The 24,444-nt window shown below is 35.2% G+C and overlaps 4 protein-coding genes across 4 annotated transcripts; 2 read left to right on the forward strand and 2 right to left on the reverse strand.

Annotated features, from left to right (window-relative positions):
* Nucleotides 1-311: 311 nt before the first annotated feature.
* On the forward strand, nucleotides 312-7,545 carry LOC126918384 (arrestin domain-containing protein 2). Its single transcript, XM_050726250.1, has 6 exons — nucleotides 312-965; nucleotides 1,933-2,057; nucleotides 2,567-2,784; nucleotides 5,105-5,251; nucleotides 5,536-5,757; nucleotides 6,468-7,545. The coding sequence occupies exons 1-6, from the start codon at nucleotides 853-855 to the stop codon at nucleotides 6,657-6,659; spliced, it is 1,017 nt and encodes a 338-aa protein (XP_050582207.1). The 5' UTR covers nucleotides 312-852; the 3' UTR covers nucleotides 6,660-7,545.
* LOC126918411 (UPF0235 protein C15orf40 homolog) lies at nucleotides 7,347-8,735 on the reverse strand. Its single transcript, XM_050726289.1, has 4 exons — nucleotides 8,466-8,735; nucleotides 7,924-8,014; nucleotides 7,717-7,844; nucleotides 7,347-7,624 (listed from the first exon to the last, which is right to left on the reverse strand). Exons 1-4 carry the CDS (start codon nucleotides 8,589-8,591, stop codon nucleotides 7,535-7,537), a joined length of 435 nt encoding a protein of 144 aa, XP_050582246.1. The 5' UTR covers nucleotides 8,592-8,735; the 3' UTR covers nucleotides 7,347-7,534.
* On the forward strand, nucleotides 8,288-10,381 carry LOC126918400 (coiled-coil domain-containing protein 124). Its single transcript, XM_050726269.1, has 4 exons — nucleotides 8,288-8,436; nucleotides 8,912-9,076; nucleotides 9,185-9,453; nucleotides 9,545-10,381. Exons 2-4 carry the CDS (start codon nucleotides 8,918-8,920, stop codon nucleotides 9,741-9,743), a joined length of 627 nt encoding a protein of 208 aa, XP_050582226.1. The 5' UTR covers nucleotides 8,288-8,436; nucleotides 8,912-8,917; the 3' UTR covers nucleotides 9,744-10,381.
* On the reverse strand, nucleotides 9,830-17,638 carry LOC126918349 (uncharacterized). Its single transcript, XM_050726152.1, has 3 exons — nucleotides 14,575-17,638; nucleotides 10,998-11,379; nucleotides 9,830-10,555 (listed from the first exon to the last, which is right to left on the reverse strand). Exons 1-3 carry the CDS (start codon nucleotides 16,509-16,511, stop codon nucleotides 10,430-10,432), a joined length of 2,445 nt encoding a protein of 814 aa, XP_050582109.1. The 5' UTR covers nucleotides 16,512-17,638; the 3' UTR covers nucleotides 9,830-10,429.
* Between the last annotated feature and the right edge of the window lie 6,806 nt (nucleotides 17,639-24,444).

The following is a 24,444-nucleotide window of genomic DNA, read 5'->3' on the forward strand; positions in this document are numbered from 1 at the left end:
TGGTTGATAGGGATCATATATAGAAATATATAAACATATGTAGTTTTCATTGGCCGATTTGTTTCCTGGTGAATTCGTGCGTCATACTGACCTTATCGGCGGAGCGCATCTGAACACGGGTTATAAGACAGGATCCATGATATAACATGCCAGACGAGACGAACTTTATCGACTTTATTCATCGACCGCGTACAGTTTGCTTAGCAAGATGATATGTACAACAACATGGTAAATCAAGACGTTCTACTTTAGAGGCTCTGTGTACAAGAAATTGGAGTTCATCATTGGTCGGTGGAAGAAGGCAGGTAATTACGTTGGTTGGAGGTGGAAACAACGAAAGAGGTAGGGGAGCGAAAGTGAACACAGCTCCAAGAATGGGCAGGAAGAGACGGGCTCCTTGAGCCTGCGGCAGAAAGTTTGGCGGATAATAGCGTAGGATCATCGTTATTAATGTTTTTATTGAGTCGAATGGGAAGTGTATGGATCTCCAGGATGATCTACAGCTAAGTTAACTATTGGGAAACCGCGACAACAGAGTACGCGAAAAATGAAAGTATGGACGAACGCGATTGCTCGATCAAGAAAAGACTGACTGGCTGAGTGAGATTCCGCCGATTCCAGTGACGTTCCAAAGAGAGAAACGTAGTGTGTGCAAGGTTATGGGCGTGCTGCTGTTGCTGGTGCGATCCAGTGTATGCCAGTGATTCTCACTGACATGCCTACTTCGGCCTCCGTTGGAAAAAATTTTGTGCTCGTGACAACTTTGTGCATAATCAGTTACCGCGAAGCCGTTCTGACGCGAGCGTCATCCGTCATCCTTGTCGATCCTTGAACAACGTGCTGCATAAGACCATGACGCGAAAACTCAGCAAGTTTTTAATACTTTTCGACAATACGAATCTTTTATATTTTCCCGGCCACTTTTTGTCCGGTCGGGTACTTATCGAGTTGGATGATGAGGCCTAGTAAGTATGTATTTACTTACATACCACATATATGTATATATATATAATCGCACGAAATCGCACATACAATCGATTTATGTGTTACTTATTTATATTTTTATGAAACTGTTTATAAAAAAGAATTCGGAGACAATTTAAATTATTAAAATATAATTGTCAACGAGATATTGATCAAACTGACTAACTTTGAAGATTAATTTGAAATAAATTATTTTGAAATTAAGAGTTTTATGTCTTAATATTTTTGACCTTTATGAGATATCAAGGAGCGCATGGAAGCATGTAGGTATATTACTTTAAACAATTATGTTTCGTCAGATTTACTTTAATCGCGACTAACTCGCGTAACATCTTCTATTGTAGCCACTGAAAACTTTCACAGTATAAATTACGATATATCCAATAGTTAGGATAATTTATATGATCGACTAAACGAACCATTGAAAATTACATGTTCATTTCAATTAATGATCATTAATTTATTTACAATATAAATAAAATATGTTTCGCGATATAAACTTTTCATTTTGTTATAAACAATTGTTGTATAAAACAACATTTTTGCATTAAAATACATGAATATGAATATTATCCACCTTGTACACAATTACATGCAACGCTGCTTAGAATGTTAATTCAACATAGTATCGTCAATAGTATTAAACTACTTTTTAGAAAGCGTAATGCATAGAATAGTTATATATATACATATACAAAAACAATTTCATTTACTTTTAATCTATATTTTTTTTTATCCATTATTTATTATGCTCTACGTCTAAAATTCTATCTTTCTTGAAGGATTTATTACCCCAAATATATTATAATAGTATTATTACAATCAAATTGAATTTGTTCGTTTTCAGTTTCGATATTAAGTGTTGTAAGACTTGAAAGTAATTTATTGGATTTATTAAATTTATTTCATCGACGTAATAAGATTAATGACACTTTCGATGTATCGTAGCGTTTCAGGGTTACATTTTCATGTGATCGGCGAAGGAGTGGTGCGTGTACGCAGTCAACGTGCTGAGAGGGTTTACGACAAAGAAAACTATATAGATTTTCGTATGAGATTGCTGGGCGAGCCAGGTAATGAAAAGAAATTACATTACGGTACATTTAATGTAGCCGTTAAAATGAAACGGGCACAATGTGTTCGGATAATGAGCCTTAGATGATAAGCCTGTGACCTGGAACATCTTAATTGATAAATTAGCTTTACTCGAGTTTGCATAAGTGTTCGCAATAATAGCCAGATTCTTTAATGACATTCGTTTTCTACTTAAAGATGGAAAATTTAAAATGAAATTTTTTATGACTTTTGATTTTTCTGATCATCGAATTTAAAGACATCCCATATGACGATAAAGGATTTGTCAGAAGCACTTGCATGTTTTCACTAAGTAATTGTAAAAACATGATACGTGGAACTTAACATTTTAATGGATTTGTTAAGTGTAGCGTTAATGATGTATCTTTGAAAGCCGTCAAATTCTTTTCTTTACAAGCGGCACACCTGCAAGCCATGCGGCGCATAATAATGTAAAAACTGTTCCTTTTCGTTCTCTGTTGCTCATGCGTACGACACCGGAATCCAGGAGAGGGACCATCGCTGCTATCGCCGGGGATTCACAGCTTTCCATTCAAATTAGGTCTGCCCCTGGGCCTGCCGTCTACTTTCTTGGGGAAACATGGCTGGGTACAATACTATTGCAAAGCTGCACTTCGGGAGCCCGGAGGTCTAACGCACAAGAATCAGCAAGTCTTCATCGTAATGAACCCAATCGATTTAAATTTAGAACCACCGATTCTAGCAGTAAGTCTCTGTACATATCTATCTATTTTACCTATTTGTTCCTGTTTTTTATCTTTGCATTATATATGCCGATGATTTAGTATCGCATAGATATTTCCTTTGTTAGAAGGCGATAGAATTTGGCTAAAAAGATGACCAGGGATAACTAGGGTAACGTCTACACCGATCCACGATTTTCTCGTCATTAACGATGATCGTATTTGCGTTTCGGACGAAACGATGTTCTATATAAAAAGCATAAATGTTATTCTATGAAGGATGTTTGTCCTTTATTGTTGCTGCTAATGCATAAAAGACAAAAGTTATCATTTTGCTATCGTGTCTCTAGATTGAGATATGTACGATAAAATGAATATTGTTTTATTGGAAATATTAAAATATATTATAATAAAATACGAACATCAAGATAGTGATAATCCTTATAAGATAGTCCTATATTCAAATTTATGCTGGCTACGTTTGCACGTAAATGAACCATGATTCATGTGTTCCATTACTTTATAGCCAGGACGATCGTGCTTGTTTTGAACATCATTATTCAGCTTACGCTTTCTACCCGAAGCGTGCGATTAGACAAACCCCGATACGCGCATCCTAAATCGTGAAACATCTCTGGTCGGTTAATTTTATTGCGATTGCGATCACATTGAACGTCGTATTGCACATCTAACGATTTAATTTGCAATTTTGCTGCACGCAACACACCCGTCTGATTTCTAATTACCGTTTAAAACAACGGCCTTAACGAATTACATATAAAAAGAATAATGTTTCGCAGGACAAGCTTGTTCAAAGTTAATAGGATAATTGTGTGGTAAGAAGATGTAATATGACCTGTGCGATGAGTTATCATATATCCCACAACCAATTTTTTAAGAAGTTTAAAGAAAAACATTTTTTGAAAAAATGTAGTAAAAATTAGAATATTTTTTGTTGCATCTTGGTCCATTCTAGTAAAACTTTACACGTGTAAATTTCAAGTAATTCTGTAAAATATTTTATGTTTCATTAGTTTCCCTTTAAACAGCAAAAATTAATACCCTGCTAGATTGTAATTATATGTAATTAGTAATAGATTATATGTATGATTATATGATTATTCGTAGTATTCATATGATCACAGCGAGTCAAGTATCGTTCGGGCATTTAACAAGCAATAAAATGATATAAAACCGTATCGTCCTTATCGCTCGAGTCATCGTCGAAATTATGCGGGTATTAATGCAATAACACAAAAATTAGTCACGGCTAGATTGAAATAATGTTCTAAGATTTCAAACGACTTCGTACGTTTGACGAATCGTTTAACGACAAAATCCAGCACAGAATCGTTGGTTCTCGTTGAAACGAAAAAATTTTTTACGCATGTTTTCCTTGTCACGCATGTTATTGAGAGAATTCTTCGAGAATTTTAACATAACCGAGTTTTGAATAATGGTCACCAGCCTGCGTAGAAAGCGATCGCGATTTTTGTCATTATGCTGCATCTTTTTGCTTCCAATACCAAATTTTCAATCGTTGCAGTTATTTCTGCTTCATGGGAGAAAATTAATTTCATGGATAATATTTCTTGTCTCATTTTACATTAATGTTTTTCTTATTATATCTTCATTCTTTATTTTATTACTTTACTTGATTTATTTCCTAGTCTTCTAATTTTTACATTTTGTTTTTATCCCATCACGTTTTTATCTAGCATTTCTCGTTTTTTTATTTCATTTCGTTTCTTGATTTTCGCAAACGGTTCAAGTTTATACCGATGATTTCCTTGAATTTGTTTGCAAATTACAACATAGTTTTTTTGGAATCGTTCCCGCAGTACGTCAAAGAATCAGTATTTACATTTACACATTCCTCCGTATGTTTCGTGGAAAGTTGATTGTTTATGGGACCAAAGAAACACATTCACATCATACCAGATTAACATGTAACATAAGATAATTCTTACGTAGGCATGTGGCATTCAGCTTCGAACGCGACCGCATTGTCGATTCAACTGTATAGACACATTCATTGCACACGCCTTGCATTGCATAATCAAGAACTCTCCAAGTGATAACTGAAAGTATTGATCTCGTATTTGATGAAGAAATTGATGAAATTTGAAGATCCAAGTATTATAAAAGAACGCGATACATATTACTTCGTTAGAAAATGTCGGAGATAATGGTAGTAGTATACTTTCGTAATATATAGAATCTTTAGATATCCAAATACAGAAATTACATCATGAAACCAAATCCCATAAGAACTTAGAATTAAACAATAATAAAGAATTAAATAATTTATATGATTTGTCAAAATGTATACTTCTCAATAGCAACCAGCAAGGCAAGAAATCGAGCAGCGAGTCGGAGTTTCCTGTGTCTCTGGAGGCCCTGTATTTTGCAGGGTAAGCCTCGACAGAGGTGGATATGTACCCGGTGAAACTATCGGCATCTCAGCGACTGTCAGCAATCGGAGCAAAGTATGTATCGTATTTCGATTCAACGACTAACCAAAAGAATTTCTATCGTGGGAATAAGGTCAGCATAATATGATGCTATCACATACTATTCCAATCTATAAACGTTTCCTTGATTTACAGTTAACGTGAACCATGTATTTTAATTGAAAATCATAAGTAAACATCTAATTCCATTTACAAGACTTTTGCATAAAATTTCACAATATTATCATAACAACGAAATCGATGCAAATGATGCAAGACCCATATTTAAGTGTACACACAGAATTGAAATGATTCAACAGGTGACAATGAAATCGACTAAAGCATCCTTGACCGAAACAATCCAATACCTTTGTCGTGGTAAAGTACTCGCGAGTGAGACGCGAGAATTGGCTAGTGTTTCCAGGGGTAAAATCCGTCCCGGAGAAGGTGAGGAGTGGTTGAACGAACAAATGTACGTTCCCCCGTTACCACCTACCAATCTACGGGGTTGTCACCTTATCAACGTCCTTTATCACGTCTACGTGAGTATAAGTGCCATTTCAACTGCTATTACGATAATTACAATTACATGCAGCATGATTAAAGTATAATACTCTCTCTTTACTTTAACGTGTTTTTTCCACAAAGCTAACGTGTTTATGACCATTTACGGAAAGCAGTGACTTTCTTCTGTACGGTTCTTCTTTCTCTTTTTTTCTTTTTCTATTATGAAAATACCACTTCTTCTTATGGATCACTTATTTTTTATCATAATTACAATTTTTACTGGGATCAGTTTGCAACGTTAATAAAATTTTACGAACAAAGCAATAATTTTCATGATAGAATATTGCAAGAATATCGTAAGAACATCGTACTATCAATCTTTTAAAATTTCCGATTTTGTGGAGTGTACATGAATCTTATGTGTTAGTTAACTTTCTCGAGATTTGTGTCACTCGATTCTTTGTCTACCGACTTTTTATCCCAAATGCATACCATCCAAAACATTAATAAAATATTCTTCTACAAACTTGCATACCCGTATATGTATTCCTCCGGTAATAATCGACAACCTTTTAAAAACTACATATTATAAGAGACATCTTTAAACAAAAATAAACATCTTAGATGGTATAGAATATATGATTGAGATTCCATTTTTATACTATTATTTCATCGGATAAAATTATTTATGTTTTTATTATAATGTCTTATAACATACATAAAAGAATGTTTCACTTTGTTACAGTTTGTAATAAGTCCAAAAAGCTTGGACAAAGAAATAAAACTACAAATACCAATCGTTTTAGCCACCTATCCTTTGAGACAGGAAGGTGCTCCAGCAGGAACTGCACCGTCGAAAAGAGGGGCACATTATCCATCAACATTGCCGATATTTCGGCCATGGTTGGACGATAAAGCTTTTGAGATACAAGAGTGAAGGTTTAATTCATTTTCATCGGTGATCATAATATATAGATGAAAAAAATCTTGAAAGAATTTATATAGAACATATCTGCGACAGTGATAATAAAAATTGAAAAAAAATTCTTTGAATCTTGGAAAAAGTTAATACGCTTATAGCAATACTTATCTCAAATTAAACTTAACTAAAAGTGCTTACAAATGGCAAATAAATACGTTATTTTTACATTTCATCTTGAAATATTTGTTTAATTAAATTTTTATGAGGTATATAAAGAACAGAACTTCTTTTATAATTTAAAAATTTTAGATTTAAAAATGTGATTTATATCATTTTTGTGGATATCTTGTAAATGTCATCAAAAAATATCTTGTAAACAAAATATTGTTTACAATATTTTAAATATGTTGGAATATATTAATAATATTTTAGATATTAAAAAAAAATATTGTAAATAATATTTTTAACGAAAAAGTAAATGCATGTTAAAAATCGATGTTTGTATCGGTATGTATATATATATATGTATATGTGTGTGTGTGTATATATATATACATATATATATATACACACACATCAATATATAGGCAATATATATGTATATATATTGAAAGCCTAAATGCGTCAGCAAAGCAAAACTTGAATTTCGTGATTATATATTTAATTTCTGAAAGTTATTAACAAATTATTTCTATCACGTAATAATTGTATAAAGTTACTTTTTTATTGTATAGATTAATTGAACATGTTATATTGACGTGATTGCCATATTTATGTATAGTAAATATGACTTATCAAAATGAAAGAAGTGTAACATTATATGTATACATTAAAAAAGTAGTTGTTCTAACAACAGATAGAAGTGCGTTAATAATTAATTGTTACTATTTTCAAGTTCCTATTTCTCCCTTTAATTTTTCTAAGACCTTTTCCACTGTGATTCCAGATACTATTATCACCTTGTGTCGACTCTTTGAACCCTATAAAAGATGAGAATATAAATTTAAAAAAAAAAAAAAAAAAAAGAAAAAAAAGAAAAAAATGAGGCTTAATTAATAGATATTAAACTAACTCTATCTAACGATACGTCGGATTTTCTCATTCCCAATATGGAGGCTAGGTATTTCACGAGTTCTGTATTTGCTTCACCTTCAACCGGAGGTGCGGATATTGCGACGCCCACTGCATCCTCAGAAATATCTACAAAGCAATTTACACCTTCACATGTATCTGATATCCTATTTTAAATTTTGTTTTAAATATTGCAACATATTATCACCTGTTATATTATTATGTTTTGCACCAGGTTTTGCTTGTATTTTTATTGTAACATTTCCATTTTTATCTAAACTTATGGGTCCCTTAGATTCCTACCAAAATTTATCTATCCGTTATGAATATGAATAAAGAGTATAGAACAATCAAACAACATAATATAATTTTAAGTTTTAAGTTGATGATTACCTAAAATGCTACGTAAAATATGATTGCGATCTTAATCACATATTGTATGTTATATATAATGGTACTGAATTAGTATATATAGCGTCTCTATATAAACATATATCTTATTTTCTTTTTTATTTAAATAAAATATACGAAAAAATTGGTATTTTCTTAGAGAATATCTAGTGAACTGCGAATGTAATGTTGCCATTCATGAATTCGCAAGCGACACCTAGTAGTATTAAATATAAGTTAGAGGTGTATCATAGAAAATGTCATGTTATTTTCTTAATAGGTGATCAAATCTCGATCACACATTACATTTTAATTCTTGTAACCGGAGTTGGTAAGTTACGATTTTTATTATTCACTGACCTCGTTAACTGTAGCTTTTTTACTTTTTCCAGCTTTCTTTGATCCCTGTTTCGACATTTCGCGAGTATTTGTAAAATGTTGCAAAAGTTTCTTTCGTAGACACGCACTTCCAAAGTAATACGTCATTTATGATTTGAAAATCACTCGAACCATATTTTAGATTTAGGTGACTATAGTTAAAGATGATGCCGACGATTCTTTAACCTCTTTATATCTTTAGCTGAGCAATACATCTGCGCACGTGTAGCGGTACTGCCAACTAAACCATAGTGAGATACACTATGTTACCGCGAATTATTAAGCCAATTTAATTTTGCCGGTTTTTTGTTTGTGATAATATTTCAAATATTATGAATTACGTAATAATTTCGCAATGAAATAGATAATACGAAAGATTATTATCAGCGAATTTTCAATTCGTGTTGTAATTACGATAAAATTTACAGGTCAATATGCCCAAAAAATTTGTTGGTGAAAATAGTAAAGCTGTCGCTGCCCGAGCCAGAAAGGCAGCAGCAAAAGAGGCTGAAAATACAAAGAAAGCTCTTGAAGCAGAAGAAAAAGCTTGGCAAGATGATGATAAACAGTTATTGAAAAAGAAACAAAAACAGGTATCTAAATAATACTTATTAAATTTTATTAGTTATACAATATTTATGTACTTAATAATTTTGCTTCCTATAATTTATCTCTTTAATATATTGTAAATTATTTCACAGGAAGAATCTGAAAGGAAACGTCAACAGCAATTAGAAAAGAAAGCAGAAGTGAAAGCTCTACTAGAAAAGGAAATGGCAAATATAAAAGTAGGTGGCAAACAGCCCGCATCTAAAATAACTAGAGCAGAAATAGTAGCTGTAACGGAAAAGCGAAATCAAGCAGCAACTAAAAAAAGGGAAGAAGAAAAGCCAATCGAAGAAAATTTGAATAGGTTGACGATAGAAGGTGAAACTGCTCATAGTATAGATGAGGCGTTATCTGTTTTAAGGTAAGACCAATTGTTGTATTGACATTTTAAATGAAAGTAATTATTTCATATTATATATATTGAAAGTACATTGTTATTATTTGTTGCACAGTACAAAAGAAGCCGAGGTTGATCGTCATCCAGAAAAACGCGTAAAAGCCGCGTATGCTAGTTTCGAAGAAAGAATGATGCCTATTGTTAAAGAGCAAAACCCTACTCTGAGGTTAAGTCAATTAAAACAAATATTAAAAAAGGAATGGATGAAATCTCCAGAAAACCCACTCAATCAAAAATTACTCTTAAACCGTTGATACTAAACCGCAATCAAACGGAATGTAAACACGCATATGACTGATTAGATGATTCAGAGGAACACGTGAAATAAGACTCATAAATGTAATCATGAACGGAATCAAATATCTGTACACAATTTTATTGTAAACGAATAAGTTATACTCTGGTAGAATACATACTAACTAACGCTGTATAAATCATCTTTGGTATAACTTATACGCTATTATATAGCCTCCACATTGCATTTTATAAGTTCATTTACAAATACACCGTTAAATTGATAAATTCAAAGAGAACAACTTAATAATCGTGTACATGTTTTGGCACAGTTACTCTGTAGACTTATACAACTTTACAAACATGCGTATTCGGCTATACGGCACTAGACAAAAGTTTATAAAAAAATAATTATACAGAAAATTGGTTACTTCATTTCAATCTTATAAAATAGCATTCTATACAAACGAATTTTTACCAGCGTAAAATTTAAATTATGTACAATGGATCTTAATCTTTGTTTCGGTGTCTTTTCCGCGGCAAATTAAGCATAAGGCACTACAATTTCTTGTTGTTCTCTCTGTTTCATGTACAATGAGTGAAATACCCGTACAAAGAACTTGATATTTAAATATAATATTATTATATAATTACTCGATCCACAAATAGTCCTTTTTGCAAAGACATTTTTTTGCCTATTTTACTGCTACCGTTTCTTATTTTTCCACAAATCTATGAAACAATGTATCATGTGATTAACTTGCTTTGGGCAATCAGTCATGGGAGTATGACCAGCAGTTGGAATTGCTTCGAGAAAGGCTTTCATCATGGTCTAAAACATGAAACATAAGAATACAATTGATACTGAAAATGAAACGAAAATTATTTTCAAATTATCTAGATATCTTCTGAGAAAATTAAGAATTTGAAATATCTGCAGTTAAAAATAAATTAGAATTATATTTCAACGTTAATAAAACTACTGAAGGAAAAAATGTTTAGTGTGAATGACAATAGCAAATATTTTCACCATGCTCCATAATCATAAAAGAATCACATAAAGTATTACGTATTATCTAAAGTAATATGAATATATGCATAAGTAAGAATTTTTTTAACCGTTTTAAACTTATAAATTCATTAAAAGAATCTTCCAATATTTGATACAAGCCATTTGCTTACCTATGTATAAAATTTCATAAGAATTTACGCGTAATATATTTACATGATTCTTAGAATCTATCTGAGAAGAAGCTTGAGAAAGAGCAACGTACCCTCTCCATTTGGCATTCCTGCACGAGTGACACTTTGTTGTCCCTTAAACCATGTATGAGAAGCGTCGGCGTGCATATCCTTCTATGGAACACGTAGTCTCCTTCCGGCCAGACCATACCGTCCAAAACGTATTTCATGTGCGAAGGCCATTGTTCTGGTGGCTCAGGGCCACAGTAAGGGTGTTGACGGCCCCTCGCGGAATATAATATATCTCTATGAAGGCCGCACATTAAAAACGGTGTTAGGATTGCTCTGAGGCAGCAGTGGCCGGCGCTTTCGGTACTGGGTGCTGCTAAAGCTGTTGGACCACCTCCGGATATCAGGACTAGCTGATGAATACTACTGTCGTACTTGCAAGCCAAGGCAGCTGCAAAACTGCATCTGCAATCAATAGAAAATGACACAATCATTTTATCATTACACGTGTGCAATATTCTCTTTGGTTTGAACTATTAATCGAATTTCCTTGAAACTAATGTTTGAAACTTGCTATTTGAAGTTGAATCTTCTATAGATATTTAAAACGAGGTTACTGACGATGATGACAATATATGTATCAAGATCGATAAAGTCTCATAAAATGAAAATAAAGAAATAAAAAAGAAAACCAACATGATATATTAGTTGCTTGTTTCATCCAGATGGGGCAGGACTTGAATGTCTGCCGAATGTCTTTGTGTGGTTCTTAATACCTTTTCGAAAGTCTCATTAACGTAATGTTCGTTCCTAACATAATTCATACCGCGTGGACGCAACGCGTTTATTGCTGTCTTAACTCATTGCCGTAATCTGTGTAGGATACAAATGTTAATTTTTCTAACTAAATCGGCGAACGGGTATTGAACCGTACTTGGTTCGTAGACATAGCCAGCGGCCTACATGTCATGTTGCAATTAAGGATTAATACAACTTGCCTCTTTATTACGGCATCGTTTCGTGTAGGTCGTGATTGCCAGTCGAGTGATCGTATTCATTAGCAATTTACATAATAAAAAAATTGAGAAATTCTCGTAGGATATCGTCAAATCGATTAGGAAGCCATATCTTTTTTTCTTATATACTTTAATAACCGCACTCATGAAGCAACGTATAACTATACACACATAGTAACGATAAATACCCCGATTAAAGCGATGTTTTCCACTTATCCACGTATCAGGGGAATATCATTAGAAAAAAAAACGTGATGAACAAAATCATTTACACGCTTTTCTAATACAAGTCGACATGCACGATGCATTTTGCGTGAATCCACGAACCATTTTGCAGATATACGAACAATGCGCAGATAAAATTTACACGATATACCCACTCTTGTATATATTGCAACCCTTCTCTTCTCTCACTCTCTCTCTCTCTCTTCCTTTCTTTCTCCTTAGTCGGGGCCGAAGCGTGGATGACAATCTTCTAGCTTCAAAAACGAATCGATACGGATCATGATGTGTGCAACAACGACCTTGCAATCGGTCTTTGCAATCCGAATGATATTGTACCACGTTGACTAATCGAATACTTTGACACACGTTAATGTTAATTCGAGCGTTATCGCTAAACGAAAGCTTGTTGGATAAGATTGAAATTAATTAGCGTACTATAGCGTTAAAAATTAACTTCGCGATACACAGATAAAGCTTAACTGAATTTCTAATTTGTTGCATGCTAGCATAGATCAACACATTCCGCACAAGACGAAAATAACGAGCCTTTGTATATGTTCTACTTTAGTAGAAAGGTACAGGAATTGATTTATGTTTGCAAACAAGATAAAGGGTTTACACCTGTTACGTATGCAGATTAAACACGTATAATGATACATAATGTTATAGGTAGTACGTTCCACGTTTCATGGCACATGTATCATAAATTAATCTACGCACGCAACATTGTATGTAGTTACTATGTATTTCCAGCAACTTTCCATCACTGAAAAATGCACTTGTGCGTTACAAAAATACAAGATTAGTAGTAAGGCGAAGAGCTGACTTTATACCACTCTTGGTCTAATTACGTCCCAATGTATATGCGTCTAATTGATGCAAACGCAAGCGTTTGATACAATTTCACGAATAGATAGGAATAAAATTTGCATAGAAATCGGTCGTGTAATCTTTAGTAATAATTTAATCTATATACTATATACGTTCCTTTTAACGAGCACATGAAATTAAAAGATATATTTATCAATGCTATATATTGATTTGATAGATTTAAAGGAAATAAAAAATGTATACTTCCTCATAAAGGGAAAAAGTCGGATCTCCTGAACAAGTGGAAAATAGTTCTATGAACCTAATAATTTTATTTCATTATTTTCTATCTATAAATACATCAAACGTATGGTCGATTAATAACGAAAAACAGAGAGAAAGTTGCTAATCGAAAAATACAATCCTAATCCTTCGACATCCTTAGCAAGTTATTTAATCCAAAGCAAAAACATGCGCATTTTACACCTAATAGAATTTCACTTTTCGCTTCATATTTCTACCTCTCTCATTAACTTAGTTATGTATATTGTATATACATTCCGATACAATTTTCCCGGAAGAAGGTCGAACAGTTAGAAAAAGCGTTTAAACATTACGATATGGAGGAATAGGGCAAGAACTAGCTAGAACGTGCATTCACAACGGGCACAAAAATGAATCGATCATCCCGACGAATTTGAAGAACTCGAGACACGCGGATTAAATGTGCCGTTCAGATTCGCCCATTAGCCACTTCGTCGGTTAAACGCGTACAACTGACTAGATTGCTTGGACGCGCAACGATACGAACGTCAAGGAATTTGTAATCATCAGATATCCGATAAGACACTGTCTCGCGTGTACCCAACGAGTACGATATACCGGATGCTTTTACATAGTTAAAGATAAGTTACGCGATTACAACCAAGTTTCTATTAGTTACTATTACAAAATTATTTAAATGGAATGAATAGAGTACGAATGTTTATGCAAATTCAGGCTTTTTTTAAATACAAATAAGGGGATCGAACCTAACACGCTACCATAGAGCAGAACATCCATCACCACGGATTCTACGTTTTGTTTTTTGTGACTAATTGACATTTCCTGAACGTGTTGTGAAATTGAGGAATGTAAAATTGGGAAAAGATTCTAACAAATCATCAGATAATCTACCGAGTGATAACGTGAATATAAAATCTTCTAACTATTGTAATAAGATGAAGTAACGCCAAATGAAAAATTAATCGGCAACATTTTAGTTAGGCACTATAAATTTTTGTCATCAAAGTGATAATTGTAAAGCGATTGTTATTTAAAGATGTATCAAAGGCACTATCAATGATTTCGACCGTGAAATGATCTCATTCGTAACACGCGAATGCACGCGACAATTGTCTGCTATTCAAGGATGTGTGTGAAATTTCACTGTATACCGACTGAGAATATTATTTGACTGATAGTTTCAATTTAACGAAATTTAAAACAAACCTTTGCTGTAATTAAGAGATATTTATATGGGCTGGTATCTTGTAAATTTTTGTGAATTTTGCGTAAAATAGAGCGATAAAATCCGAAAATAAAAAGGAAATAAAAGAGAAATAATTACCCATAATTATGCGCTACCAGGACGCATTTCTGACCAGGCTTGAAAGCGTAGTGACACAGTATAGTATCTAAATCCTTGAGTAGCTTGCTAAAATGGTAATCTCTGGACCGTCCAGGTGCCGAGCTCATTCCGTGTCCCAGCATATCCGGCGCGATACAAGGATAACCCAAAGCGGAGAAATATCGAAGCTGGTGTTCGAAGATCTCCGCCGACGATCCGAAACCATGAAGAAACACGATCATTGGCTTCCGATTTTTTCGAAACGTAACTAAATCTCGAGGATTTTCCTTATAATCGATCGAGATGGTATTTTCCTCGATGTTGGGCCACGTCTTTCTGTAATCCTCGAGTTCGATGGACGCAGCGGCGGCTTCCTTCTTCATCTCGAACGTGCCCATTTTTTCGTTCCAACTGCTCTTTCCCAAAGAACACCGATCAGAATCGTAGTCGTGCGGGTTCGTGGTGAACTTTTCTCGCAGATTAGCAATCGCGTTACCCTTTTTGGCCCTGAAGGACGACTCGTTGCCGTTGTCCTTGAATTCCAGCCGCAGTTTCTCGAAACTGGGCTCGTTAACAGTTTCCTCTAGCTCCTTCAGATCCACCGCGGGTACGCCACTCTCGAGATTATCCGTCGAGATATCGATTCCTCGAGCGGTTTGAACGCTCGAATCCTGCGGTTCGCTCCTTTCCGCGTCATTCTTCCCGGTGACCTCCGATCTCTCGGTGCTTCGATCGCTGCTCAGCTGCTCGCCACTTCTCGGAAACACCATCTCCTCGTCTATTCTCTTTGTCGGCTGGCCCTGAGCATCGTTCTCCTGGCCACCTGTGCTCAAGTCTTCCCAACTGTTCCTCAAAGCCGTTCTACCGAGCTTCTCGTCGATGATCTTCAACAAGGATTGCTCCAGGCTCGGCTCCTGATCCGGTTGGAACTCGATCGTTTCAACGCTGTTTATCCCGGAATCAATACAATCTAGTTGCTCCAGAGTAACTTCCGTGTCGATCGATCGTCCTAGGTAGAAATCCAACGAGTCGGGATCGTTCGTCGAGCCGATGAAGCCGCGGTTTACATAGCCCTCGTTGCTGTCGCTTTCACGTCGCTCCGATTCTTTTTCGTTCTTTTCGATCCTTTCCGAATGAAACGAGAAGCTGATGTCGTTGAACGATTCCTCGGTGTCGTAGGATTCCTCGTTTGTTGGTTTCCTTTTGGTCAACTTCTCTTTATCGTGACTCGATCGTTGTGACGTAGAACAATCGTTTCTCTTTTTAGAGCTTCTTACATCCTTGATAAGAGTGTCCTTCGTGCCTGCGACGTACTTCACCGTGTCGTCCAATATCTCTTCGAGGAGCACGTTGATGTACTTCTCTAGATCCTTCACAATTCTACTTTTGATCGTCTGCTCGTCCACCTGTTGATCGGTTGTATCAGAGGTAACTTGGTCGATTACGTTCATCCTGCCGATACTCTTATCCTCTATTTTAGCTGGTTCGTTTTCGGCTTCAGAAACTTGCAATTTCTGCAAATTTACCGACACCCTATGTTCGAGTTCCTCGATTGCGCGTTCGTTTTCCTCCGCTTCGCAGAGGCTCGTCCTAATCCTGTTCAATTCGGCGGAGATGATTTGTTCTTCGGCAGTACTTACTCGTTTCGATTGTCGAAAAGAGCATCTGCAGTTACTGGGTGAGTGAGGTCTTCTGGACCAACGGGTGAAGAAATTGTCAGCGATGGATTCAGGCCTCTCGTTCGTGTTGTCGTAATACCAGCCACTTTTCAAGGTTGGCTTCAGAATCCTTAAGGTTCGCCGTGATTCGACGATAAAAAAGTCGCAGTCGGGAAGTTCTACTTTACCTGGACCCACTCGATTTCTGTTTCTCCAATATTCGAAGAACTTTGTGTACCAAGGAGTTACCGATACCGTATCTTCTCCCTCTGTAGTCATGTTTTCAACGAAAATTCGCTACTTTTTGCGATCATAAAGATTGCTCGAGTATTTTCCAACAATGAGATGTTATAAAATTCTTTGTCACGCAATGTTTAGGAACTGTTATAACGTTATAAATTGACTAATGTTCGTTAATGTTCGAGAAATTTACTAAGGATCTTCTTGTTCCCGGAATCGAGTTCCGGTGTTAGCCTTATGTTTAACGCGTTGTAAACTCCTTGCTTTGCTGTTCGCAGTACAAATTTGCTGCCTCACAGTGCTGTTTTTCTTCTTTGTGAATGGAGGCGAGCTCTAATCATTGAATATCACGATAACGAAGTCACAATTCGCTACGATGTTAAATATTCTTACTTTCCGTGACCCAAAATAGCAATTTACTCTATTTATGATTTTTTTTCTAAAAATAATATAATCAAATTCTATAACTCATAATTTCTTCAAAAATTCTTTTTACGATTTTTCTCGTTTATAAATTTTCGTATGATTCGGTGGATATTTCCAACATCACGATATAGTTTATAGATGATATTTCCGTTTTTTCTTCTTTATAAAATGAGATTTTCATCAAATCAATAAGACTCTGTCTTTTTACACAATGTTAGTTTTCATGTAACGATAAATCGCCAAAAACGTGGGATGATAGCGTATTTGACATGCGTATTTATAAGTATCTAATATTTATAAATATCCGTATACTACCTTTCCTCGATGCAATTATGCCTGTGCATCAGCGTGTACTCGTTGGAAACTGAATTCTTACTTATACAGTCCACAGGCTTTCTAAATCGGCTCTGTTCTGCGTCTTTCCTCGCCTGTCTCCGATATCGAGTTCCGTCGTTTTTTTATCCTTTTAAATATTCCTCTCGTGACTTGTTCGTCACTTCTAACGAATCTCTTCGATTTTTTCTCCTAGCTCGATCGTTCCATCGAGTTGCGTGCCCGTAGCCTTGCAACACTTTTCCTGCAATTTTTGCAACCGTTGCTCGATCAAATACGATTTCCCCACGAAAAACGAAAGTAACATTTCTCGCGGCTTCTTGTGTTAAACAGTTTACGGCTCGCTGATTTGCCGATGATCGTTCCAACGTGGAAACAGCTAATTGCTATCTATCTAGTGTTTCGACCTGTGAATAACAAGTTTAATTAGATGACCAATGACCAAGTACCATATTGCTATTATTAATGCATATTGCATATCATACGATTTAATACCGATATCAGAATTTTAATGAACGATTAAAACACCGATCGATAAGTAAATGTAATTTGCAATTAAGGAAAGTGTTGAGTGTTTGTGGAGATCTATATCCCGATATAAAAATATTTATAGAGGATTTCTCTTTTATTTTATTTTATGTATTTCCTTGGAAGGCAATTGTGACGCTAACTACACAAATAATATAATTAAAAGCAACGGTATGCATCTTCGATTAATTTTTAGACTACTAATTATATAAGAGGAGGATTTGGAAGGGGAAATATCGGATTCGAATCATTAATCGAAAAGATCGCAATTTGATTTGATACAGTTACGTGTTCTTAGATCACTGATCTGACTGTGTGCATTCCAAAACAAATCTGGTAAAGCGATAAGACTAAAATTTTTCTAAAGCAACACTCATAAGTATTAATGATAAATCTGCTATCTTCTAACTTTCTTGATTAAAAATCTTGTAATATTGCAAGATAGGAACCAAGAACAGAAAGTAAGCTACAGCAAACATTCTCCAATAATTGTTCCATGCTATTTTTTGGAAAGTCGAATAAACGCTTTTATTATTTCATTCGTTACATTTAGTTTGTGCTACAAAACGTTTAACAAATATTTGTAACTTCGTCCGCAATTTTTACATAATGGACTTCTTTATATATTCAGTCTGACTATGAGATATAAATATTCATACTCCAAAAAATAAACAACGTCAAACGCTTATTTAAACTGTTTACGTTGATTATTTGCAAACTTGTTAGTAACTGTTACATCGATTGACAGTTTTCAATAACACGTTTTTTTAATATCGTTTTCCGTTTTCCTTATTCTATGAGCGATTATTATGGGCGATTCTTCTCTCGAACGGAACAATTACAGAGCTCATCACTCCGATCTGCAAACGATGAGCCAATTCTTACATCACATTTTAATGTCATTTCGCATAATAGAAGCACGAATGACGAATGTGTACATGAAGTAATAGCAAAATAACAGAATGTATACCCCGGAGGATAATTACATCCCATACAGGAGTCGTGCATAATATATATCGCGTAGTTTCAATGTACCGATATACAAATAACGGATAACGAGAGAATAGTTGGGCTCGTCCGTTCTCTCAAGTTTTTGCGAGGTGTGATATATGATGTATAGTGTGAAGTAAGGCGTGAAAACTAGAAAACTATGTGGTGGTATAGTGATATCTACAAAGTGATCGATTTGAAACGAAATAGTTGCTTTATATCGCTTTATAGTTAAAAATTTGAAGAGAAGGATGTGATAAAAATAATTTTGAAGCTTGAGATTTTTTAAAAGGTCTACCGTTTTCTAGAATATTCGATTTTTATTCCCTGCAAGCTTAAGAAAGATAAAATGTACGTATAATTTCACTTATGCTTCTGTCGTAAAACTGATGTTTTACGAATCTATTTTTCATATTTCCCGCGCAACATGATCCAGTTTAAAACCGAACAGGTTTGACATATTTATGATACCGTGCGATGTATTGTGTCATAATGAAACATCAGATACTCCTTTTTATCAGAAACCATGAAAATTATACGATAGAAAGTACTATACATGTGCTTCCTAATTATTCCTATATCAGGAGTGAGAGTGTACTTCGATGCTTTATACCCATTATCCTTGATATAATTACGTCTACGTTCCACATCCATTATGCAGGTTATTCGAATAGATCAGCTCTCAGTATACACAGCATTACTCATCGAACTATGGCTGTTAGATTGTTCAATGTGCAGAACGATTTTCCCGAATGTAACCGAAGATACGTACGCGTATCTAAATAAGATGAATTTTAACTTAAATAGAAGGAGCAGAATAGAAGTGACATCCCGAAATAATAGTTACAAATACTACACATCTCTGACAACTGTACAACGCTAATCGTAATAAATAAAACTCAGTTTCTTGTTTCGCGTCAGCTTGATAATAACACTGCTTATGTGGAATTTTCCAATGGGCAGAAAAAATGTTGCATACATTGAAACTATGAAACGCGTACGCTGTCAAATCGTTTGTTTGCATTCGTTTAACACAGAGTATGATACTCGTTTAACGCTGAAATTGTGGCAAACGTTCATTATTATACTTGCCCTTTGAACTTTCGCTGCCGACCGGTTCATTTCCCCGCGGTGGATACGCACGATAGGTAGCACACGTCGGCGAAGCGTGGTTTAAAATTGACTGCAAGCTCTTCCCATCCCTCGATACTGAAAGACCACTTGTTGCTCGGTTTCGCCAGTGATTCTCACTTGCGAAGTCACGAGTTATCGTTGACAAGTCTGGAATTCGTCTTTAACACGAAATACACGCGAAAATCGGTACACACTGCTCCTCTTCATCTAATCTGTAAACGCACGCATTAAACGTCAATTGACACTTCTCGGCGCGCAGACTGTTCTTGCAGGAAAAAATCGGGCATGAAGAAGGCGATCCGCGAGGGGCCACTTTCACGAGACACAAGAGCCGCCCGACGGGGGTACACATTGAGAATTCATGTTCACTGGCTCGGTTTTTACGGCCGATTATCCACGAGAAAAGAGTTTTTCGACACGCACGGTCGCGTGTCAGCATCCACGATGGTTCTTGGCGATGATCGGAACATTCGCGAGGAGATCGCGTTACCACGACCGAGGACAGAATGATGGCGATCGTCCAAGTACACCGTGTCGCAGATCCGCGTTAACTGTACGCACGCCGAGGTAACGCGCATTTTCGTGGGCGTGGAGCGGTGAATTAAAACGGGAAAATTAAGGACGATTGACACTGAACCGCCGCACATCGGGTCACGGCGGCCATTGCGCGTCCCGAGGCACACGCACGCCGCCGCTCACACGAGACAGCGCCACCCCACTTCGCACACTTCTCTACACGGTGTCCCATCAGTTTCCTCCATGCTTTTCAAAAGTATGCATTTCACCTACTTTACGTAAGCATTCCTCCTTTATTTCACTAATGATAAATGTAACGTTTTACAGAAATTCATAGACTATTTTCTTTATTTTCCATAACAGATTCGATAAAGCGTCCGACTTTACCGTTCGCAATTGAGATCCTGGGCTAAGAGAAATGGCGGGATAAAGGTAATATGTACGTATTTAGTACTTATATGTATATTTACAGAGTTGATACTTATAATTATCAATAGCAAAGGATTATAATATTAATTTCAATTAGATACATAGCGTGAATAATATTTTTAAAAAGTTGCATGGAGTTTTCTCAAGATTCTCTGAAACCATTTTTATATGCACAAATGCTACTGGCTTCGCATAGTGTAAAAATTTCGTTTTGCAATTTTCTTCGTTAACATAGTAATATACATAAGACAAGTAAAATTCTAAGACACCCAATATATTTAGCTGGTCCGGTAAGAATCCATTGCGTTGAAAGCGCAGCGTGTTGTTGGCTACCACGGTGCCCGTTACTTTTCTGCTGTGCTCACGTCATAGGAACTGAGGCTCGATCCCCTTCCACTTTCCACCATCAGTTTTGGAACCATAGTTCCATCAGTTATCAATACATATATCCTTCATCTTTTTATTGAAATCCGAATCGAAATGAAGAAACTAAGAAATTTATTACTAAATATGTACTCTTTGGTAGATTAGTTGAGTTTTATCTTAACAATTTTTAAAGCATATATTGCGCATATAGTATTCGAAAAAAAGGTATTAAAGGTAAAAACTTAGTTCTAGTAGAAAATATAATAATAATATAAAATATAAAATTTCACGTGTTCGTAGGATTCTCCTCTTCTGTATTACTTTTAGGAAAGTCTCAGTCAATTTTTATTCAATTTATCGTGAAATTGAATTAATGAGTAAATTCAAATTGAGCACATATAACGGGATTTTTTCAATAAACGCGTAGTTAAATATATAAGAGTGTTATTGGGTGAAACTAAACGTTGCCCAAGTTGTTCTCTCATAATTAAGCGTTTATAGATATAAAAATTGCATAGCAGTAGGGATGAAGACATTGATCGTGTTAAGTTTCGTTGGGTTTCCTCGTTTTAAAAACATTCGTGAAATGTTCCTGAAACATGTGCTGAAATCTTACACATTAAAAACAAAAATCCGACGTTCAAAGTAAGGCTACTCAAAGTTGAATATAGAATATCGGCACGTATAACGATGTGCTTCCGGTGATCGAACGGTACTAAGAAAATGAGGTTAAACATTATTGGTAATGTTAAACTTTTCAGGTCACAATAAACGGTCCATATACGTTATAGGTATATATTAGTTCCACATTATATTTATATCATATTTCGGTAGATATTCCATGAAATCAGTAACTACATTTTTACATAGATTAAAAAAAATGCTAATTGTGAAAATTTTATTTTCAAAATATGTAGTACCATAGAGATTGCGTGCTCGTGTTAGAAATTAAATCGAGCAGATGTACTATCGGTTCGTTAGTTTCTAGTTGTTTCTATATTTTGTTTTTGTACTTTCTTCGTTCTTGTTAATCGCACATTGACTTATGACAAAATGTCAATAATTCCCGCATTTACGATAAAATTGTATGTTCGATTAGGAAAAGCGTACATTATTATTCTCATCGCCATCTTTGTACCGTATGATCGACGATTAAAATTATTTTCAGTGACTGTAGTACGGGACCATGACCTAAATTATTGCAAGCGCTAATACATATTTTTTGCATTAGATGATAATAATTGCAAAATTCATTAAACGATTGTTCTTTTTTTTCTTTACTTTTCTTTCATTAAACGATTCTTGCGATATTTGTGGATACCACTCGCTACAGAAACCTTCACGGTGCATTCATTAGATTAGAGATCACTCTTCGTAGTCTAATAACCATTTTAATCATGTCTATAGAAACGTGAATGGTTCTGATAAATAATTAACCTATTAACTGAATGCAGTGTAAACTGAAAATTTGTTCACCTTATTATCTAGCATAGAAAATGTAGCAAAGAAAGCAATGCTTTCTTCAAGATATTTGGTAGAATGCTTTATAGTACCGATAATTCACACGAATAAAAGAAACGATAACATATATAAAAGCGTTACAAGATCTGACAAATATGTCAATGGCCTACCACAATATGTACTACGAACCTAGGTAGATACTGTGAAAAAGAAACACAAGCGCCACATATCAGTCCGTGATTTACAATCTGTAAATTTCATGCGCATTGGTGGAAATGTAACATACAACGCGAATTTTATTAAAGTGATGAAACACAGAGGTAAGTATCTTTCAAATTTTAACAAAATATATATAAGTTTACACCTCTATTGTGTGCATATAATTATTAATTTGAATTTAGGTAAAAACGATACTTAATAATGTAGTAGGTCTCATTGTCAGTGGAAATTGAAAACGAGAAAAACTATCGACCCTGCTCTTTTATCAGACTTTGAAAAAAAAAGGAATAAGTTAAATATTACCCGATTCATGTACTAACACTGTTTATAACATTCTACAAAGCGTATCTGTATCCACACTTATTCCGTAATATATGCATAGTTAACCCTTTTACTTACAATTTCTGCACGTTATCACACAAATATTTACTATCTACAAACGTTATGCAAAACGTGTTATTATCACATCTTGCACCGTTAGGTATCTGTGACAAAGAAATTCCTTTCGTTGCTCGCACGAAAATCATATCAGGAGTAAATAGGAGGCTGTTATCAAATGTTTATCGTTTCCACCATATTTATGCAATTATGCGTATAAAGTATAATCACATATCGCGCACCTCCCTAGCAAGAATGAACAGATTGGCGCCTATGACATTACTTTCTAATTCGTATTCTAAGAAATAATCGCATCTGATTTCGAATTGATTATGAAGCATAAGCCGGTAATGAAGAACGGTGGGATAAAACATTATAGTCAGTTAAATTTCAGTTTAAAAAGTGATGCCAAGCATTTCCAACTTTCTTTCAGCTAAGTTCTATTCTGTAAAGGGTTTTTAACGTTTAATCTTGCAGGAGAAATTTCCTTCGTTATTTTGCGTGGTTGAAAAAATTTGGAAATGCAATTATTATAATAAAAAAAATAATAGATGTGTAAATATAAAAAAAAAATAACGTAATAAATCTGAAAATATTATATATTTGTAATTTTTTATTCAAGATTAATGAGAATACGAAAAAAAAAAACTATTTCTGAAGTGACCAAGCTTTGTGTTTGATTCGTGCGCGTTTCCAGTGAAGCAGAGAAGTGATTTCAGCGGGGCGATGTACGATAAGCAGTGCAAATTTGTCATGACGGTAGAACCGTGGTGAAAAATTTACGCGTTAAAATATTAGCTCAGGGCTAAGAGCACGACGCCGTCCTTTTTTCGGTGCAAAAATCTATGTCTCTAATGGAGGGGTTAGGTACGGTGTTGCAGGTCGTTTACCTAACAGCAAGTAATATGAGTATAAAAGGACGGTCGAGTCGTGGCAGACAACTATTTCGTTAAAATATCTCAGGATGCAGCCGCGAACATTCTGCTTTATTGCCGTTTTCGTTGGTTACACCGTGTTTGTGTACTCCGCCCTCGGTACACCGGTCGCGGTCACAGAGGCAGCCACATCGGAAGAAGAAAAGATTCTCCTCGATTGTCAGCACTCGGATTACAGAACCTACATAAAATGCCTGCGGAGGCAAAAGAGACATCACGCCGTACATGGGGATTTCGGTTAGATCAGACGACTTTTC

This window comes from Bombus affinis, chromosome 7, assembly GCF_024516045.1.
Source record: "Bombus affinis isolate iyBomAffi1 chromosome 7, iyBomAffi1.2, whole genome shotgun sequence".
Taxonomy (NCBI): Eukaryota; Metazoa; Arthropoda; class Insecta; order Hymenoptera; family Apidae; genus Bombus; species Bombus affinis.

Excerpts from the sequence above, each read along its gene's own strand:
- LOC126918384 (XM_050726250.1), top strand. The coding sequence starts at position 853 with ATGACGCGAAAACTCAGCAAGTTTTTAATACTTTTCGACAATACGAAT. Across the intron at positions 966-1,932 it reads GAGTTGGATGATGAGGCCTA|CGTTTCAGGGTTACATTTTC; the intron begins GTAAGTATGTAT and ends GATGTATCGTAG. Across the intron at positions 5,758-6,467 it reads ACGTCCTTTATCACGTCTAC|TTTGTAATAAGTCCAAAAAG; the intron begins GTGAGTATAAGT and ends ACTTTGTTACAG.
- LOC126918411 (XM_050726289.1), bottom strand. The coding sequence starts at position 8,591 with ATGACGTATTACTTTGGAAGTGCGTGTCTACGAAAGAAACTTTTGCAA. Across the intron at positions 8,015-8,465 it reads AAAAAGCTACAGTTAACGAG|GAATCTAAGGGACCCATAAG; the intron begins GTCAGTGAATAA and ends AAATTTTGGTAG. Across the intron at positions 7,625-7,716 it reads CCGACGTATCGTTAGATAGA|GGTTCAAAGAGTCGACACAA; the intron begins GTTAGTTTAATA and ends CATCTTTTATAG.
- LOC126918400 (XM_050726269.1), top strand. The coding sequence starts at position 8,918 with ATGCCCAAAAAATTTGTTGGTGAAAATAGTAAAGCTGTCGCTGCCCGA. Across the intron at positions 9,077-9,184 it reads TGAAAAAGAAACAAAAACAG|GAAGAATCTGAAAGGAAACG; the intron begins GTATCTAAATAA and ends ATTATTTCACAG. Across the intron at positions 9,454-9,544 it reads GAGGCGTTATCTGTTTTAAG|TACAAAAGAAGCCGAGGTTG; the intron begins GTAAGACCAATT and ends TTTGTTGCACAG.
- LOC126918349 (XM_050726152.1), bottom strand. The coding sequence starts at position 16,511 with ATGACTACAGAGGGAGAAGATACGGTATCGGTAACTCCTTGGTACACA. Across the intron at positions 11,380-14,574 it reads CTGGTAGCGCATAATTATGG|ATGCAGTTTTGCAGCTGCCT; the intron begins GTAATTATTTCT and ends TATTGATTGCAG. Across the intron at positions 10,556-10,997 it reads AGGAATGCCAAATGGAGAGG|ACCATGATGAAAGCCTTTCT; the intron begins GTACGTTGCTCT and ends TTCATGTTTTAG.